This window comes from Labrus mixtus, chromosome 10 (assembly GCF_963584025.1).
Source record: "Labrus mixtus chromosome 10, fLabMix1.1, whole genome shotgun sequence".
Classification (NCBI taxonomy): Eukaryota; Metazoa; Chordata; class Actinopteri; order Labriformes; family Labridae; genus Labrus; species Labrus mixtus.
In genome coordinates, this window is record NC_083621.1 from 13,454,679 (window position 1) to 13,469,143 (window position 14,465).

Consider the following 14,465-nt stretch of genomic DNA (forward strand, 5'->3'; position numbering starts at 1 on the left):
CCTGAATGGAAAAACTCCAACCTGCTGCCAGTTGCATCACTCTGCAGTAAGTACCATAAACAAGTTACAAACTACTTTAAACAGATCACTATCTACAGTACATATCCTCTAAAGAGTAGGTTTTAATGGTTTTATAAGCTGATGGTTTTAATTTTGCCTGATTATTAGGGTTGCTAGAGCAACCTCAGCATATGTACAAAAGTTGACTTTTCTGGCATTTAAGATTCTTTATAAAATGATACACAATCAATGTGTGAACAAACTTGAGCTAATTAACAGCAACAAGGCTATGAGGAGGGATTTCAAATTTGGCTGAGGTGGAAAGGTGGATAAGGTGAGTCTTTGATGTGCTGATCTATAATGAAATGCGTAGAGTTGTAGATTAAGAAATGTTGGTCAAATGTTAAGAAAACTCAGTAAATCTCAATAAACCAGAAAGTGTCAGGAAAGGACAGTGATGGCTAGCTGGTAACAAACAGAATAAAGCTGAAATTACTCGACGTTTCCATTGAAAGAAATCGGTACCTTGACAAAGTGTCAAAGAAATATTGTGATCATTTTTTATATGAGACAGCCAACTAGTTGGCAGAAATGTAATCAGCAGTTTACATATTTTGCTATCATAAAACTGAGGATCTCCTAATGCAGCCAGAAAATATAGATATTGGCTCACAATCCTCCATCCCGTCAGACAATTACAGTCATCCTGGTAATGAATGGATCTCTTACCGGATGTTGTGTGACTTTCGTTTGATCTCGTTCCAGCAGAGGTTCATTTCTCCTGTCTGGTGTGGGCCGCCTCTCAGTCTCCTGCACTCTGTCCCCTCCTCCTGGCCCTCACCGTCCACTGTGGACTGGCACGGCACACAGTGGCATCCTGGCCACGAGGGCCGCCCCGCAGCTACAGACACGCATTAGAAGAGACATAAAGAGAGGTGAGTATCACAGTAAACTTATTCTGACCTTTAAAATACTAGATATCACTTCCAGGAAGGTGGAAAGTAGGTTGTGCACACAATGAAAAAAGTCTCTTTTGCTAGATAAACAAAGCAATATGTCTGCCACCAGATATTTTTCTTGACATTACACAGTTTGTTAAAGACAGCACAATACATGAGCACATCATAGCAGGGCTCAGAGATGTACAGAGCCACACACGTAAAAATCTAGCCAACAAATCACAGTCAAATTGAATAACTTTGTCCTGTGTGTGAGTTAGGAAACCTGAATCAAGAGACAGCGTGAGTTTTATCCTATTATTCCGTTCCATTAAACTCCAGGAAACAAACACAGACAAAAAGCCTCTTTTCTAAAGACTTTTAGAGTGAGGGGGCATCTGAGGCGAGATTTGAAGAGGTGCAATCCCCTTGATGGAGCCGTGGGGGAAAAACATCAAGGAGGCAGCCAATGCACACAAGCACACAACAACTGTCTCTCTCCCAAACACACACACACAACGTATTATAAGACATATTCAGAGCAGAAAAATAACTTTTCTTAGTTCACAGGTCATGATGAATCGCTTGTTTGGTCACTCGGCTGGCAGAGATTTCCGGTCTCTCTGTTCATTTCACAACCATTACCTTAGCTGCAGCTGTGCCTCTCAGCTAGCATCCCCTCGTACACACAGACACACACATACTCCAGCACACATAAACACACACACACACACACACACACACACACACACACACACACACTACAACCAGGAGCTTCTCTTGTGTCTAGGGGAAGGCTCTTATCAAATAGTTTGGCCAATCGCAATTCTTCCCTGCTGGAAGTCGAATCTTCCAACTCTTAGAATAGCAGTAAGCAATCCATCTACACACATGCACACATAGGCACACACACACACACACACACACAGGCCTACAGTTATCAAAGTCAGGCCCTTTACCATGTTTTGGGATTTGGACATTTATAGGATTCCTTTTTATTTATGCACCATAAAACACTGTTGAAGCGTGTGAGGTCCAAATAAGATCCCATGGTGAGACCTTTTTTGGACATGGAAAAATGTCACCAAAGCTGCAAGTGTTATACATATATGTAATGTGTTTGATATCATAGAGAAAGTTGAAAATGAAAACTTTTCAGCATCTTTGTAATTTGTTGCAGATGCACATTCACCAAACGCTGACATCTCAACTGTAGGGTGGAGGCTCATTATAGTGTAGCCACTTGGAAAATACCTTCTATTTTGTTGCCAAAAGGAAATTAATCTGACTCACCGCCTCTCTTAAGCATCTCTCTCACTTGCTCAGGTGGTTTGTCTTGAACAAATTAAGCCTGAAGTGAACAGGGAAGAAAGTACTTTTGTTGTTATGTCAACATTTGAACGAACATTCCACTCCCCACTGAGAGGGAGAGAAGAGACTTGCTTACTCCTCCTCCATCTCTTCCTCTGCACATATTTATTCGTCTCCCCTCCTCTCTATTTTGTTCTACAGACCATCTCGCTTCAGATTGGCCGGATAGATTTAAAAAAAAAATTTTTTTTAGCTTTTCTATTTCACATGAATCATCACCATCTTGTCAAACCTCCTGTCTCCCGTTATCTCTCCTCTTCCTCCCCTTCCTGTTCTTCCTCAGACAGCTCCTGTTAGTGGAGGTGAGTGTTGTATGAATCAGCACTACCCTGCACAAGCTCTCCCACTCTCTCCGCTCTCACTGTCTCTTCCCCTTAGCTGATAACCAGAGGTCACGTGTGGCTCTGCATACTGTTGGCGCTTCCAAAACCTCAGCTGAGCAGAAATAATCACCTCCTTTTACAATCTGTGAAGAGATACGATTCTTTTCTCTGCTGTGTGCATGTGTGTGTGTGTGAATTAAACATGGAACTGCATGCAAACGAGGCCACATGACACAATGGAGTTTAAGAGCAGTAGCAGGCAGACTGTTTGTTTGCTTTGGAAAACTGATGCTCTTTTCGAGATGTGAAATGGAGTTGAACAATGACAAACATCATCCACACCACTGCTTACACTAAGGGACTACCCCGCAGGTGAAAGATAGCTCTGAGAGAGGTTTGTTTGTGAGGAGGGAATTGAGTGACAGACAGCCCTAACGGTGACCTTAAATCTCTCGTCTAACACTTCAAATCTCTCTCTGATAGCTGCTGGCAGGGTTTCACAGAATGACACAAACTCGTACATCACTGCACCTGGTACATGTATCTAGAAATGCGTTTAAATATTTAATAGAATATCTTGTTTTTGCTGCAAGACACATCAAAGTGCGGAGGAAATCAAGTTATGCAAACTTCCCGATAATCTCTGTCTTGTGGGCACACATCTGCATGATGCAGGCACGTATGAGCCCACAGTGCAAGTCATTAGGTTGGTCTGTCTCCCACTTTAAGCTTCAAAAAAATGAGTCAAGCTTTAAACATGAATTATTTACGGCCTTGATCAGATGTGGCGTTGCTCAGTCAAGCGTGTGCACGGCGTGTTTTCCACAGATACTAAAAAAACCAGCAGAGATTCCACTGACATGCCGCAAAGTGACACAGACAATATCCATTTCGCTCTCACCTCCATGTGATTGTTTCTCACGAAAAAAAAATCATTGCTTCACACTTTTTGAAATTGCACAATTACATAAAAAAACCCAGCCATCTCCCTTTCTTGTATTTGACAACTTGAGCCGGAGCAACATAAAAAGGACATTTTCCAGACAACATGTGAATTGCAAATCAAAGCACATGATAAAAGATAGTGCACAAGCTACTGCGTTTCAGAGCAAGAGAAGAAAAGACAGTTGAACTGTGCAGATAAAGCCTCAGAGGATCAAAAGCATTCTGCAGCTACACCACGTCTACACGATGATATTAATCTGAAAGAATCAAGACGGTAGCTAAGATATCCTTGAGAAGCAATAAGATAGTTCAGATTTCTTTCTCATTACTGGAGTGCTGCAGATAAATGCAAGTTTCAGCAGTGCCTACCTTAATGGTACAGATGTGCCTTTTAAGATTCCAGTCCCAGACTCAGGTTGTTAAAGCCGTCACATAGGGTAACTGAGTGTTGACATTATTTACCTTGTCTGTTGATTGGCCTGGCAGAGGAAGCAGAGATAAGTTGGGCAGGCAGAGAGGAATACAAGAAAGAGGGAGAGATGGAGGCAAATAATAAGAAGGGGGTTGGATGGGAAAGAGAAATAGGCATGGGGAGAGATGGGTGACCTAATAAGCCTTTGCTCTTGCGGTCAAAGACTTTTCTGTCCTTGCACATTCCTGCTCACACCTACATAGCCTCCTCGCTCCCCAAGACCATCGGGAAGAAAAGGCCATCTGCCTGATGTCCTTCGACCCACACACAGACTCTGACCAGAGCACAAATAATGCACAAATGGTTCAAGAAGAAGTCAGTGGAAAATAGACAGAAAAAAAACGTTTCCAACAGCAGATGCTTGCATCTACAGCGTGTTCCCACAGTACACACAATTAATAATGGGGAGCACAGGGGTCAAAGCAACAGCACAGATACAGACCAACAAGGACACATGTAGCATGTTTACAGATTTCAAAATATGGAGGCTGATTATTCGACTTGCTTATAATACTTTTGTTTGCTGGTGGTATTAACCACACTAGCAGCATGGCTGTGGGGATAGTAAAGTGAAACTCCAGAGTTCCTCCAAGACCAGACCGAAAAATCTCAACCACTTTTGAATATATTGCCATTCTATCCTGTAATGACATTGAGTGCTCCAAGAAAAATCATAATGCCCTTTGTGACTTCAAATAAAATGTCTCCTAAATGAAAGAATGGATTGTCATGAAATTTGGTGCAAACATCCTGCAGCCTTCCCCTGATGAATGAATTGTAATTACTTTGGTGATTCCCAGAGTAAGCGCCATCATCAGGTCACCTTTTTAATTTAATCACGACTTCTCTCTATGAACAATCACCTTCTAATTTTCCCAATTGAGTGAGGAAGACTTTCCTTTTTTAGATAATTTCAGTTTTATCTAAGGCTCACAAGCAGACTAAAATCCATTCATTTAAATTAAAGGCCTACCACCACCCTAAAACAGTGGCTTGTAAATCCATCTAACAGCGTAATCGGCTTCAACAGGGAGAATGTTGTCTCTCCAACGTCCGCACAGTGGCTCGCTGCCTCTATACTCCACCATGTAACTTTCGACCGCGAGCCGCGGTCGTCTCGCGAGAAGTACGTACAGCTTTACGACACTACTGCAGTCAGCAGCACTTATGCTATCAATCGGCAAGTTACTTAGCCCATCTCTGAGCTCTTCGATACAATGAGTCTAAGAGGAAAAGTACGGTGACGGATGAAGCTAGAAGAGAGAAAAGTGAGCGTGACCGAACAAGAAGCCGTCCAGAGGAAATATTGGAGAGACTTTTACACGTTGGAGAGAGCTTCGGGAAACAGTGGGCTGCAAGTCCGACGCTGGGCTTGTAATGCTGCAAACTGTTGAGTAATTTTTATTTCTTTGCATCATAGTTTTTGAGTCGTATCACCAAAAAAACATTCAGTCTATCTCGACAGGTAGACTTGTAAAGTGCTTTTCTAGTCTTCTGAATACTCAAAGCGTTTTTAAACTGCAGGTCACACCGACCCATTCACACACTGATGGCAGAGGTTACGATGTAAAGTGACCATAAGAAGTAAATAATCCCATTCATACACCTTCATACACCTTCATACACATTCATACACCGCTGTTGAAGCAGCGGGACCAATTCGGGGTAAAGTGTCTTGCCCAAGGACACATCGGAGGTGTTGCTGCAGGAGCTGGAGATCGAACCCTCAACCTTCCGGTTGAGAGACGATGGTCTCTACCAACTGAGCCACAGCCAAAATTTCCGTTTATAAAAGCACTCATCTTCTTCAGGACGAGGATCACAATTCATAAAAAATAAATAAAGCTTGGAGGAAAAAGTAAGGAAGCTCATTTCCCAAAAAGTCATAAAGTTTTCTCAGGGGCATTTCGTTCCCAGAGATTAGACATTTATTTTAAAATATACATCAGCTGTGACAGATGGAGCGATTGTACTGAAATGGAACTAATTCCGTACTGTAATTGCAAACACATCCTTCTGTCAGCAAGCTCAAGCCAACAACGATTTGTAATGCTTTTACACCCACAATTACAACACTTAACAGAAGTGATAAAGCCATTATGCACTGTCCAACAGAACTTGCGAGGACTGATACAGACGCCCAGAACTCAGCGGCTGGGCTTCATTGAGTGCCGAACACGGATTTAACTTCAGCAAATAAATGCCAAGACGACAACAATGAGTCAGAGAATCAGTGTCCAGGAGGCCTGCTGGTGAATAGCATGTGAATATGAGGCTGTGCAAGCAAGTGTACTCAAGCTGACAGTGTGAATGTTTATGGATGAATGTTGATGTGTGTGTGTGCATGTGTCTGTTCTTGTTTGAGTAGCATGCTCTTGGCATCGTGCCTGATGGGGGTTAGTGAAGGCTGGACCATTGCCTCTTTGCTGCTTTGTCCCACAGCCCCTCAACAGCCACCAGTTAGAAGGCAAAGGGGAAACACACACACACACACACACACACACACACACACACACACACTCACACACACACACACACACACACACACACACACACACACACACACACACACACACACACTTAAATGCCTTCTTTACAAACAGTTGACCATATAGCTACACAGACCAAATGTTTACTTTTTCTGGTCATTTAAAAAAATTAAATAGAACATACAACTTATTTAAGTGGTCTTTAAGCATAAAATGACTCCAGGCAGTTCTCCATTTTTTCTTTTAAAGTTGCCAAGAGGGAACTTGCAGGCTTGGGGGGGGGATGTCTACCAGGTCCACTTCTGGCAAAAGATATAGAAATTCACCTGAGGAAATTTGGCTTGATTTTGACATTTTTTTAAGCATTAATAAAGAGGTGACCCCTGCTGGTTTAGTAGTTCCTGTTTGGTGAATATGTAACAACACCAAAGTCCCCTGTTTGAAAGGTACACAAGAGCACATGCATACGTGCACACACCCTCCAGCTCTGGGTCCCTCGCTCTCTGTTGCTGATGCAGGATGAGCGAGCTGAGCTTCCCCTCACAGCTGCAGCTGTCACACTCTGCTGGAGGGACTGGAGGAGCTCCAACGATACAGCAAACACACATATTCACACAGGCACTTTTGAATCTAATAAATAGCAGGCGAACACACACACACACACACACACACACACACACACACACACACACACACACACACTTTCATCGACATCATCAGTACCCTCCACCCCCCCTGCTGGGCACAGTCAGCTGTCAAATTGTTACAGAATCCCCCTGAAACATCGCAGCACTCCTCCCAAGCTTGACTCCTTTTGTCTGCAGACATGTGGCACAGTGATTTGTGATTAGAGGCACCCAACAGAACAGCAGGAGTAAAAATGTCTTTTACCCTGCCCGCCTACTGCAGTCTTCCTCGTATGTATTTTCCCATAAACACTCACAGTGTTTTGCATTCCAACCCAATATTTCATTACCCTTCTCATTTTATTATCCTTTCAATGACAACGTATTTTACCTCCAGAGCAAACATGGCATGCACACCCTAATTTATATTTGCATAGTGTCATTGCTTTTTTGTTTTCTGGTTTGGAAAAGATGTCTTTGAAGAGAAAGCTCAGCGGTGAAATAAGAACTCAGGCTGCATTAACTTCATTATCGCTGGAGGTGGAAGAGGGGAAGTTTTATTTGAGCACTAAAGGACACTCTTTTGTTGATTCGCGCATCAGGTGAGTAATGGTGATACTTTTTCCCTCAAATGCATGGTGAGTAAAGTGCTTATGGGGCAGCGGAGCAGCATTAAGTGACAGCCCGGAAATATTATTCTCTGATAGTCTGTGAGGTTGAGTGTCTGTGCACTGTCCTTCTTTGTCCTCCAGTCCAGATGATATTACTGGCCCAGCTTATTATGCCAGTTTTTACTGTTCCAGCATGTGCCAGTCTGACCGGCATGCCACTACTGGTCAAGTGACATTTGCTGTGATGTATTAGAAACTAATCAATGGTGGAAAAAAATTGTAGATATTTACAACTCCAAAAGCCTAAAAGCAACAAAGTTAGCAACGGAACAAAATAATGCAACTTTTAGCTCAGATCAAGGAAGTCAGATTTGAAGAGACAGAGCACCAGCAATTTCTAGCACATGATAACTGAACGTTTATTGAACTGAGTAGTTAATTAACAAGGCTCACAGTATAGCAAGCGATTATATTGGAAAATGGGAAAGGGACAAAATAACACACAATTAATGCGTTAAAAAAAAAAAGACTTGATTTCAGACCTTAATTATGGCAAACACAGCCTAAATGCTAAAAAAAAACAAATATATGGGCTAATAAAGCAGTGCAATGGCTTTAAGACTGAACAGCCAGATGTTAAAGAAAATCTAATCTGCTGTGAGTTCAGATCCAATTGTTGATATCTTAATTACTATAAATCTAAATGAAAAGCCCTAAATGTCTTCTTCATAGTGCAGAGTCATGTTAAAGCTACTGAGGTGTTTTGAAGCTGCTGCCATCAGGTAGGTAGGTGTCAGATGAGGCCATTGCTGAAATAGTCTATAGTCTATGGACTATTTTATGATTTATGGCAAGCATTGTGTGCACCAAAGCAGGATTTTCTCTCTTTTGGGTTGAATAAATAAACCAATCAAAGGCAGTCTATTTTCCACAGCACTGATTCACAGTGATACATTTGACTGTTAGAAGATTTATCATCAGAAAAGCTACTTTAGCAAAGAGCTAAGATGTATCGTTTTTGTCCACAGAGGAAACCAAAATCAATACAAACGGAAACTTCCTCAGAGGAGCTTTAAAGAAAGTGCTCTATTCTACCCTGTTGCATTTAGAAGTGAAATGCTCAGTTTATGATATATGCCATCTTTTTAGTCTACTGTGGTGTTATACTGTACTCGACAAGCCAACTGGCAAATAACTCATGCAATATGCAACATAAGAGGATTTAAAACATACCAGTCCGTATCTTATTTAGTCAGCCCTTTATAATTATATCAAAAGGCATTTCAGGGATTTACCAAGACATAAGAAAAGCTTTATCAATGGAGCTCATAGAGTGTATTCAGCTGCTGTTTCTGGAGTGTTGTGAAAAAGGAAAATAGAAATCCAGGAAGTCTTTGAATTTAGACAGTCCCTGTGTGTTTGAAAAAGACATTTTATGAATCTCCTGTGTTTAAACTTAATTAAAGAATATAAACACAAGGAAATGCACATGTCGACTTACATTGACTGTGTAAGCAATGCTAATTAAAAGTCAACCCTGTCGCTGCATCCCGACTTACAGCCATGTGTGGAGGGGGAACGTCTGGTTTAGAAAAGGAGGTAATTTAGCAAACCCCAATTGAAATCCCTGCTAATTAAGACGAGTCTTTCCACTGCAGAGACGCAGAGATGAAATACTCTGTGGGGAGAGAATGCATTTCCATAAAGTCAGATGAAGTTGAAGCAGAAAGATGGCACTCTCTTCTGTTTGATTGTTAAATTCTGGCTCAAAAAATAACATTGACTGTCTCTGGTTCATGACTCATTTCAAATCACGCTGAACAAAAACAATGCTGACCCAGGCCAAAAAAATCTTGCAAGTTTTTTGTGACGAAACACCGCAAGCAAAACAGCCATTCATTCATTCAAGGCTTCTCTCTGAGACTAAATTGCAAGTCATTTGGCTTACTGATGGCAAAGTCGCTGGGGAAGACATTAGAATAATGCAAATAGAGAGCTAACGTTTCCTTGCAGCCTTGTGTAGAATTTAGGATTAATAGTGCATGTATGAAACAGCTGGCATCCTCTTGAACTGAGCCAGCTAAGGCAATGCTTTTTCTAATCTAAGGTTTGAATGATTAAAGTAGCAGAAAGAGCCGTAGAACGAAGCGTAATAATACACTTTTAAATTATTTTCTCCAAAGGTAGTAACTGCTTGTCAAACCACACACCACTCACCTTACTTTGGTTCCAAGTAATGCATTAGCACTGCTCATTTCACCAATAACAAATTTGTTTATTCGATTTAATTTAGTTTGGCTCAAGCTCAAAAACAGAATTTAACAGACAAGTATTCCTTTGTATATATCCTGTCAGATTTCTATTAACATCCCTCAAGTAGTAGAACAACACAAGAAGCTGTATTGAACATTTTCAGCTTCTGAGCCAAGTATTAGCAGTCTTTTATTCTTCTACATACTGTTACAGTTGTTAATTTTTAATATCTTAATACTGCCACAAAATAACTTTGCCAGCATCAAATTAATCAAAAAGGGAAAAAAAGAAAAAAATCAGGATGAATGAAAAGTGTCTCTTACATAGCAAACTTTTTTCAGCACTTATTTTTTGCCACACAGTAAGACCGTCCGCCATGACTGCTAGTCACAAGAACAAAAACCCTCCATAGTTGTAACATCATGATCTTGTGTTGGCTTGAAACCCGTGGAAATGTAAACTACGAAGACCATAAAATCCATAAAATAGGTACAGTTTTCTGACCAGCCACTTTTGAAAGAGTTCATGTGCAGTGCTGAGCTTCCTAGGATACGTCTGCAGATTACAAGTTCAGCAAAGAAAACTCAAAGATGGCGCATGTTCATTTGTTTTCAAACTGTTACAGCGTTATTCATCAATGCTTGTCTCTTCAGAAAAGACTCAAAGAAAATGGAGCCCAGGATTATACACATGTCATTTCAGGCTTCTTTGGCACTTTTCTAATAAGTGTAGACAAGGGCGGATATGAGTGTGGAAGACCGCTGCCCTCAACAGAAGGCGAAACTTTTATGTGCCTCCTGGTGTGAGAAGAAAGATGGCATTGATCATTTTCCCAAGATGAGAAACCCAACAGAGATGTAGACATCGCACAGGCACCGTGTGAAGTCCATCTTTGCCAGAGTAAGGACACTAACTGTTTCTATATTTTGCCCACCACAAGGCAACATAAAGTCAAAAATAAAATGAACATTATTGTGATCATAAATTTCTCTAATATGCTAAAGAAAGACATCGTTCATTTTAAGTGATTGCAGAGATTTGTATTCTGTAAAAATCATCATAAACACTTGAAAAAATAAGAGTGTGTCAGACTTAGCCTCTTGTGGTTTCATATCTTTTTTCATTTATCAGCAAATTAAATGACAAAGCTAGTTTATATCTTAATGAATTGAGTTTCTTTGTTACTTTGTATTTATTTTAACAATGAAGTCCAAGCCATTTGTTTGGTTTCTTATCTTTCTTTTCTGATTTTTAATCACTTCAAGTTTAATTTAAAATTGCTTCACAGTTTCCCACCAGCGTACAGTCAAACTTTATGGGTGATTGTTTTTTGGAAAGTCTGTCTATCTGGCTGCATTGCTGAGCACCTACACACATAGTTAGGGCAGCGGACTGAGAGATTGACAAGAGACCGATTTAAAACGTGTGACATTTTAAAGAACATCGCATTTCAAGTCAAAACTGTGAAATTTGGAACATCACGCTCAAAGTGCCTCTGAAAGAGGGTTTGGTATTGAACAGAGAAGACAGTATAATTACTGAATATTCAAAGTAACTCTGCATAGAGTGCCGGTATGTGCTAATGATGAACATCAGCAGTTATAAAGGCTGCAGAAAGCACAAATCAACAGGGGAAGAGCTTTAATGGATTCCTCACTGCACTCATTTGAAAGCAGGAATCTCATTATAAGAGAGAGAAAAGGCTTTTGACAGGGCATGCTGTGACATTTGGCTCTCTGCTCAACTGTCCACACTCACTGGCCTGTCAACCCTGTCACTTCCCATTTGCTGAGGGAGCCATAAAGTTTCCAATACACTAGAATCTGGTTGACAGCTTGCTGTCCATTAAAAAGGTGACAATGAATTCTACAGAATATCTGCAGCAGTGTGAAGCTGAAGTCACCGCATAACTCAGGGTTTCACCGAGAAAGAGTTGCACTCTGCCGGCGAGAGGAGGAGACACAAAACACACCAGAGACTTCCAGATTCAGCAAAGATTACAACAGAAATAGAAAATGCAAAACTGATGATTTGCCTGTGTCATATAAACCCTGGGACATATACTGTGGAATACTAACTATTTAATTGGGGCGCAAATCCAGAGTGAAAGCGGCTGTTTGTGTAAACAGGGTCACATGGGTTTTCTACTCATTAAACACAAATCATTCTGTTAAAAACAATGTTTTGAGAGTTGAATTTGAATTGGCATGCAGTTGAGTTGAGTGAGGAATAGGAAACTATTTCACTGAGATCATCAGGCGGGCACCCTTCGTCTTTGGTGTTTCATTGAAAGATAGGAAGATATGGATAAGGCAAATAGGGAGATGGTGCATCGTGCCATTATTCCTACCTCCAGTAATGGCCATGATGTTATGTGTTCTGCTGTTGTGATGCAGATTTGCAAAAACAGCACAGACTAATTGGATAAAACTTGGGGTGGGATGGAAATTGGTACAAAAGAAAAGGATCACCCATAGAGGAACCAAAAACTTAAGCTCAATAAAAAGAAAACCTTTTCTTGAGCTTTTCAAAGACAAGCTCATTAGCCAGTCATATGTGAGGAAAGTCAATTATTTTGTACTGTTCCTGTTTAGTTGTAAGTAGATTAGTGGCAGTGGAGGAAAAGAATAGGAGAGAATAATTTGTTTCCATTTGATGAATCTAGGGTGGATTTCAATGCACTAATGAACATCTAATGACAGAGGAGAGTTTAAAATATTCAGGTAGCACTCAGTGCCTATGAAACTCTGAGACCTGCATTTACATACTCACTTCTTTTTTGCACATCTTTCTGCCCTCAATCCAAGGTCGTTTCAGACGGTCTGCCTTTGATTGGTTTATTTATTCAACCCAAAAGAGAGAAAATCCTGCTTTGGTGCACACAATGCTTGCCATAAATCATAACACGTGGGACAGGACTGCAAATCTGGTTGGAAGAAAAAAAAACGTTGAGTAGGCCTTGCATACACAGTCGCAAACAAACCGTCCTTTCAGTAGTGGAAGGTAGGCAGAGGGCTGGACGGAAAGAACTGACCTGACATTTAAGGCAACTGAATATACCATCCTATAAACCTCTGAATGAATCATTTCTCCTGAGTTTGGAAAAAGTGTGGCGCGTGACGGTAAACTCCAGAGAGACTCGTGATAATGTTTTTGAGGGATGATAAAGTGGTGAAAGCTGATAAATGACAAACAACACACAAAACCAACAATTTCAGATATAGCCTGTAGAGAAAACATTTCCAAAACAGGTGTCAGATGTCAGGAGAGACTAAAACATAGTCTGTAATGGAACATTTTGAAAATGCTAAATGTGATATGAAAGCCATGTGTCATTAAATTGTATCAAATTGAGATGCTTTTTCAGCGTTTTCCCCAAATACTGATGGATGTTCGATCCCACTAATGGAGGAAACAGATAATATCTCAAACCTTTCAGTCCAATAAGTACCAACAAATAATGTTCAGTCCATCCCGCTGGGTAAACATAACATGTTGAGTGAAATGATACCAGGATGGCAGATAGCAGGGAAGACATATTCAAATTCTCGTTAGCATGATACATGAAGAACGTTTTCTTGTGAGATCTTATGAGGAACTTTTGGTTTGCGTTGATTTTGGCCACCCTTGTGGACAAAGCAGTACCTTTTATCTCTGTTCATTTTGACCTAATTTCTGTTGAAAAAGCTGCTCCTTCTTTTTTTTGAATGTCACACATATCACACACTGTGAATCTTATTATCAGAAAAGATAACTGTTTTGGCAAAGTTCTGTTAATCAGCTCATTTGACACCTACCAAGTGGCAGTGTTAACACACGTTAAAAAAACACTTCAATGTAAGGACCAATCTTCTCCCTGATTTTCTCTTTTGCTTTTAGTAGGTCATACAGATGCATCAGAATGAGGCAAGGCAAGTTTATTTATAAGGCACATTTCAGCAACGAGGCAATTCAAAGTGCTACACACAAGATAACAAAAGCCTCACGAGAAAGGGAAGAAAAGAGGACATTTAAAAAAACAATAAAATAAACCATTAACAATCAAAATAGAAATATGAAATAAGAAAAGAAATAAAGATTCATTCAATTCAGCACGAAGGACAACTTCAGGTGCATGCAGTCAATTCAGCATTTTTAATATGGTGCAAACAGACTCAGACACAGCATGTGTCTTTCTCAGAGTCAACCTGGAGACACACCTGCTGTGTCAAAACATCAGTCTGTTTGCACCATATAAAAACTGCTGTACTGACTGCATGCACCTGAAGTTCTTCTACGTACTGTGATTATCTGTCCCTGTTTTGAGACGCACTAGTTTGTAATGTTCGTCAGCTGAAGCGCGTATTCCCCTTTTTTGATTAATTCATTTCAGTCGGTTTCATAACCAGCCTTTATGTAATATCACACTTATTTATATTTATTATGCTTAGTTACAAA

The 14,465-nt window shown here is 40.5% G+C and overlaps 1 protein-coding gene across 2 annotated transcripts in view; it reads right to left on the bottom strand.

The window, feature by feature from the left end:
* Positions 1–14,465, bottom strand: part of drp2 (dystrophin related protein 2) — a 106,914-nt gene that overhangs the window by 73,874 nt on the left and 18,575 nt on the right. Inside the window, exons 1-2 of one of the 2 annotated variants that reach the window (XM_061048454.1) lie at positions 4,040–4,170; positions 730–901 (exon numbers count right to left, since the gene is read on the bottom strand). In XM_061048454.1, coding sequence (XP_060904437.1) covers positions 730–901; positions 4,040–4,166 — 299 coding nt within the window. In that variant the 5' untranslated portion in view covers positions 4,167–4,170. Of the gene's footprint in view, positions 1–729; positions 902–4,039; positions 4,171–14,465 lie in introns of those variants that run through there. The other variant, XM_061048455.1, reaches the window with a different exon arrangement.